The sequence below is a fragment of the Phaethon lepturus genome, unplaced genomic scaffold (assembly GCF_000687285.1).
Source record: "Phaethon lepturus isolate BGI_N335 unplaced genomic scaffold, ASM68728v1 scaffold43094, whole genome shotgun sequence".
NCBI classification, from domain to species: Eukaryota; Metazoa; Chordata; class Aves; order Phaethontiformes; family Phaethontidae; genus Phaethon; species Phaethon lepturus.
Genome location: NW_010533310.1, coordinates 1 through 6,710, shown reverse-complemented (window position 1 = coordinate 6,710; position 6,710 = coordinate 1). Strand labels below are relative to the sequence as shown.

General features: G+C 50.3%; 1 protein-coding gene across 1 annotated transcript in view; it reads right to left on the bottom strand.

The window, feature by feature from the left end:
- Positions 1 to 6,479, bottom strand: part of LOC104619311 (protein unc-119 homolog A-like) — a 13,044-nt gene extending 6,565 nt beyond the window's left edge. The window contains exons 1-2 of the mRNA XM_010285143.1: positions 6,396 to 6,479; positions 5,279 to 5,334 (exon numbers count right to left, since the gene is read on the bottom strand). Coding sequence (XP_010283445.1) covers positions 5,279 to 5,334; positions 6,396 to 6,479 — 140 coding nt within the window. The remainder of the gene's footprint in view (positions 1 to 5,278; positions 5,335 to 6,395) is intronic.
- Positions 6,480 to 6,710: the final 231 nt, after the last annotated feature.

Sequence of the window (6,710 nt, the reverse complement as noted above, 5' to 3'; positions counted from 1 at the left end):
GGGGGGGCGGGGAAAGAGGTGTATATATTCCTCTCAGTTCATATTAAATTCGCTTGCTGCAACTACTGTTCAAAAATCAAAGTAGCCACGTGCTGGTTTCTTCCCCATACATAACAAGAGCCCACCGCTACACTAAAGGTCTTACTGGGAGTGGGCTGCTTGCAACTGGCAGAGACTTCTGCTTAGCTGAGCACTGTCAAATTTGCTAATATCATCCCATACATACTTATTTTTAAATTACTGTAGGGCCCAGTTGCCCACATTTCCGTGACGCACTTAAGTGTATCATCTGCTTTCACTGTCCTAATTCACCATCGCCACAATGGGGAACGGAGGCAGCACCCATGTCTCTTAGACACAAGGCAGCTCAAACCTCCATCGAGTGAAGTGGATCATTACAAGAAAGGTAGGCTTGTCTCTCAGGACAGAACATTTTCTGGTTTCTTCCACTTCCCCTGAAGCAGGTTGCGTTGTTTCCCCGTTGATAACCAAATAACCACGGTATCTCCCTTGTACTCACCTGATTCAGGGCTGAGGGAGAACACACTCTGAACAAGGGATGAAGGGATGGACACATAAGCACTGTCTTAGGAAACCCAACAGATTGGCTTTTGTCCCCAAGTACTCACATTAAGCAGTGCAAAAACAGGTCACAAAAGAGGAGCATTTCCTACTCCTTCCTAAAAGCCCAATGAATTGCGGCATCACAGACCTCTATACCGAAACTCTTCCTGGAAAGAGTTCACCAACTGAGCTGAACTTGTTCTCAAAACAAAGAGCAAACTCTTGCAACTTGCCCAAGCCTGGTATTAGCAGCGGCTTCTCACTCACACATCACTATCCCTGCTGATGCATCTGTAGCTTCTTGCCCATAATCTCTGTATCATGTCCAAAGATCTCCAACTCCCCACTATTAGAGACATTTTCTACCTTAAGACCTACCATGGTTTTGAAGAGTTTGGAAGCACAACTAGCAACTCTGTGGTCATCTTAGGAAGCAGCAGAGCTGGTGGACCTCCCGAGCCAGACACAATGGATCCCTTCATAAATTCTGCTATTCCCTTTGTATGAAAAAGTGATTCCCCAAACCCCCCAACTAACAATCATTAAGAGATGTCTGGCTTTGTTATCAGACACAGTGGATGCTCATTCCCTGTTTACAGCTCTGAGGTGGTACCTTTGCTGTCCAATCCAGACAAGAGCTCTGGATTCTCATCCAGGAAACCTTCCTTTCCTCCCCTCCCAAGAACAACCAAGATTGCAAAAGAAACCAGCAAAACAGGCCAGACAATGACAGCAGGCACTGCCTATTCTCTTGTGAACAATGGTACACTGTGAACCCTGGGCCACATTTCCAGCCACGTATTTTAGCAAGCTGGTGTTAGAAAGGAGCACAAAAATTGAAGGATAATACAACTCTGGATAATACAAGAAAGCTAATGAAGGCACTCTCGCCTCCTGCTCGCTCCCTGTTATTTCAGTTATCCAGTGGATGAGATTAGGTGTTTGATCCTCATCGGAGAAAGCCAAAAGTTGATCCTATATTTTCAGATTTCCCTTGAAACCACCCTACCAGGCACATTTATCAAAAGGAGTTCATAGGCAATAGGGTTAACACTCCTTGTCGTGCTCCTTTCAAGATCCCTTCTCCTTCTCTGCAACCAGGAGGAAGCACGTGTCCCCTCTCGCAGACATTACGGATATTTCTGCGGTGCTCATCAGAGCGTCTAAGCTCAGATCGGGCAGCTCCTATTTTAAGGCTTTAATATCCCAGAAAGGAAAGCAGAGTATACCTGGGGTAAGAAAGAACTCAAAGTCTGGTCATGAAAATGGGTGTAAATCAGGAGGATGTTGTACAAGAAACTGATGCAACACCGGTGACTTGTAATAGGGACGTCTCTCCCCAACACAGGCAATAACAGGAATTTGGGGAATGAGAAGGCTCCTGTAGCTATGCAGGCCTATTTCTTAACATGCATTAGCCAACAAGGTCAGAAGCTATTTTGAAGACAACTCCCAAGACATAAGCCAGGTATAAAGCAAAGACAACTGCAGATGAATTGCTAGGAGCTGGAGATTAGGAGATTATCAGATTGAAGAGCCTCAGGAGGAAGCGAGCAAAAATAGCACGGACCCCGTGAAGATGCAGAGCGGTGACGCAGGACGGAGTGCAAGACCTTGAGGGGAAGGCAGGGCAAGTTTCACGAGGTATTGATACGCCTGCTTAAACAACCGGAGTTCAATTAAAGACAAAACTAAACCACTTCCCCTGCCCTCTGCCTCAGCAGTTCAAGTCCGGGAAAGAGAGGGGCAGAGAAACAAGCTAAGACAGCACGGATGCACCCCGTTTCTGAAGCCATGGGTTTTGGATAAGCAAAGACAGCGGGGGTAAATGGGCGGGAGGCACCTGCAGCCCTCCCGCCTAACTCAGTAGTTAGGCTGCTGTGGACGCCCCAGAGGAAAAATCTCACACCCAGAGGCTCCCACGGCAGTTGTTCTGCGGTGGCACATTTACTGACCGACGTTCGGAATGAAGCAGAGGGGTGCATCCCAGCTGGCTCTCAGCCGGGGCACTTCCAGAGGTCCCCACTCCGCACCGAGCCCCGCTGCACAGCTCACCACCCTCCCAGGCTCTGCTTTTTGTGGCAGCCTGCACATCTTTTTTTTTTTTTCTTTTTTTTTTTTTTTAGCTAGAGCTTTCCAGACTTCACCCTTTCAGAATTAATTTGATCACAGCCCTCCAGGCCTTGTTAAGGAAGGATGGACCTGCTCTTTCCCCATCCCCAAGGCATCCAAACACGCTTTCCCAGCCCCTTGTTCATGCTGATTGCACTCAAACTCCGAAACCACGTGCACAACATTAACAAAATCAGCTCACTTTGCTCTTACGCAGGGCTAAGCCAGCGCAGTCCGGCCCTGTGCAGGCGCCCATGCCAACTGCCCCAGCTTTCCTCTTAGCTTTGCCACTTCCACCAGCAATGGCCCAAACACAACACGGGCAGGAGGAGGAACCCCTTTCGCTGCCAGTCCAGCACCCTGTGCTACGCACACGCCACGTGTGCCGCCCCCGGAAATCTTAACAGTCCATATTGTACTGCGAGACTACTAAAAAACCCTTCGTCTAGGCAACGCTTCGAGCCGCGCGTTATCACAAAGCCTTGAGAAGGTTCCTCACGTACATGGTGTTGCCGAGGAAAGGGGTCACAGTGAGAGCAGCTTGACACAGCCCTGGGGTATCGCTCTGCGATGAGAAATCAGCGTTACCGAAACGCTTTTACGCATCACAGCCCTCAACAACTCAGAACAGTGATTCCTTAGCCTCCTCACAAACACCCCCAGCTAATCAGAGCTCCTAATACAATTAATTTACCCGATTAATTGAGGAAGGAAAGTAATGGTTCAGGCTTTGAAGATCGATTTTGCACGCATCAGCTTCCCATTAACGCTACGGGGAAACTGGTATGAAAGTCACCCACAAAGGGTCAGCCCTGACGGACCCGTCGAGGCAGCCTCTACCAAGCTGGCCTTTAGCTAAAGCTGCTGAGAGAAGCCTTGGAGAAATCATACACGACAGCTCGGGGAAGAAATTAGTTTCAGAAATGATTAAGTGTGTGTTCCTTATTCTTAGGTTTTGGTTTGGAATTGTTTCCAAGCACATAATCAATTACTTAACCCTTTGATTTGCTGAAACAAAATAAGCTTTAGCATAAAGCTTAAAATATCAGCTTTAACCTAGTATTACAGCCAAACCGCAGAGGTGCCTGAAGCTGTGATAAGCAGGGCAGTCTCAGAGCCTGAAGCTTGCCTTTCGCTACGTATCTGTTTGAAGCCTGGTACTATTGCACACTGACAAAAGCGGATGGCATTACGGGGGCTGTAATATCATCCTTTTGCTGACCAGCGATGACTCTAACTCCAAAGATGGAGGAAGAAATTAAAGCTCTGCTTGAATTAACCTTGGCCTACAGCTAACGTGGGTGTAGCACAGCGTGATCCAGCAAAGCTGCGAGATGCAGCATGGTCACAGAATCACAGAATCGTTAAGGTTGGAAAGGACCTTCGAGATCATCAAGTCCAACGGTTAATCCAATACCACCATGCCCCCTAAACCATGTCCCGAAGTGCCACATCCACACGTTTTTTGAATACTTCCAGTGATGATGACTCCACCACCTCCCTGGACAGCCTGTTCCAATGCTTGACCACTCTCCCGGTGGAGAAATTTTTCCTAGCATCCAATCTAAACCTCCCCTGGAGCAACTCAAGGCCATTTCCTCTCATCCTCATCAAAGACATGAGGGACAGTGCTCGGGGATGACAAGCCCCAGCTCCTCAGCTGGCTCCATGAGCAGGATGTGGCCTCCCAGTAACTGCAGGCAGGCTCCTCCGATCCTCTGGCTGCTTCGGTAATTAATTGCAATTTGAACTGAGCTCTGCCCCGCTCCCTTGCTAATCCTAAATTAATCACATTGTAAGATTTTTCCTTTTTTTTTTTTTTTGTAACCACAGTCGTGTGAGCAAGTAACAAATATTGCTACTTGCAAAGAAAATGGTTCATTCGCCTTACACCTAATCCAGCTGGAGCAGCGCCAGAGCCAGCCCAGCCAAAAGGCCCAGGTATTCCAGGGCAGCACCCCAGGTCCATCAGGCTGGACCCTAACGTGCCCGGAAGCATTACAGCCCTGGAGCGGCTGGAGAATTTAACATTGAAAGGATGCGGCATATGCAGGACGGTTTGCACAGCTCCCCCTTTAAGCTTATTAGAAGCACATTAAGAGCAGCGCCCAGCTGGCTCTTCTGGCTGGTTACAGACGGGGTTTCTCCAGGTTAGCAGTAAGCATGCTTTGCCACGGAGCCACATCTCCACCCTCCCAGGCCAAGATGCTTAACATTTGGTCATTTATCAGCTGTACCTACTGGAAGAGGAAAGCCCAGCTGTGCTCCTTGATGCAAAAGCAAAGGCTTTCCCCAGACCCAAACGCCAGAGCTGGGCTTACAGCCTGCCCGCATGCTGCCTGGTCAACAGGTAGCAACCACAAGTGGCGGTTTGGTTCCTCAGAGACCCAGCTCGTCCCAGACTGGAGGACGAGCAGATTTGCCTGGTGTATCAGGAAGCACTGAGGAGCTCTGCAGCAGGCAGAGCAACCGTAGAACGGCAAACCCTGGCTCCTAAAGAGCATCTGCAAGATATGCACACCCCAGGCACATGCAGCACTGCGAGGGCCCTGCTGGGAGCACGCACAGGGCAGGCAGCCACACTATGGAGTCCTTTTTGTACCTGGATCCATACCGTACTCCATCCAGTAGCTGGGATTCTGCTTCTCCCCGCACAAGCTAGAAGGCCATTCAGAAACACAAGCTACTCATGGTGTAAGCATTTCTCACACACACGTTCCTGCAGCACCAAGCTCTCCTCTGACATGGTTTATCCTGGGTGGTGGTTGCTGAAGTAATGTTAAAATGTGGCCAGACCACCCCAGGCCCCTTTTTTTCTGAACCGCAGTCCCTCGACAGCACGAGCTACTGGCCCACAAGTTTGGGTAAAGATGGAGTATAATTCATCTGGAACAGCGAAGGATACCCAGGGCACCAGGACATTTCTGCTGCAACCCCACCTTCAAACTGTCTGGAGCACCACAACTTTGGGCATCAAAACCAGAATTGCTGAAATAGGGCATCGTGTCTGCCCTGACTTGGCATCTCCAAGGGAGAGGCTGGGGCTGGGGGAGCCACGAACTTCTCTCACATGGTCTGGTCCTTCCTCCTCCCTGCAGCACCCTCTGCTCTGAGCAGAAGACTGGAACGGTTTCACATTGGTATTTTTGGCAACCTGTTTTTAAGAGCTTGCTATGGCACGTGGAAATGAGAAAAGGCCACAGAACACCCTGAATAATCATTACATGTTAAGGATCAGAAAAATATTCTTGTACCTTTGCTCTATTTGTTAAACCCACCAGGTGGAAAGCCAAACTTGAGCAGAGGTGCTGTAAAATATTCCTAGGCTATAAGATACAATATGCTCGAGGTGGATGTATTGTATACCTGCATCCCCAAACGCACACCGTTTTCAGGTGCGAGAGCGTTTGCTGGCTCCCATCCACCCAGCAAGACAGATGAGCATGTCCCATGGGAAGGCGTTACCCGCGGCTCATCACAGTGCCTGGTTCTTGTTCAGCACAACCCATCCGCACCCCCTGCGCTACCCTCACACCAGCAAGTCTCAAAGCAGGACGGGAGCAAAACATTTTCATGCATTTCACATCTTCCCTGTGCTCCAGAGCATGCTGCCCTGTGGTTGGAAGGGGCAGGCCACAACCAGCTCCGCTCCCAGCCTGGCTCTGGAGCCGGGGTGACCAGCTCAGCCTTCCCTGTGCCCTGGGAACGCGGGTGCTGACCAAGAGCCACGCGCCATCCATGCCGGCCAGAGTGATGCCACGTGAGGTCCGCACGCCCTGAGAGTGAGGGTGCAGGGCGGCCATGCGCCTGCAGCCCCTCCAGACAGCCCCACCAAAGGCAGGGACACGCAGGCTACCATCAAGCAAGCACATAAAGTGCTTAATGCAGCCGTCGCTTGGTCTTACCATCGAACGGCTCTCCTGGCGACAGGCAGGGGCTTTCTGGGCCTGGGCAGTGAACCACACTGCTGCAGCCCGTCAGAGCGTCGCAGCTCAGAGAAGGGGACCCAAGGGCCTCCCCCCCAGCATCAGCAG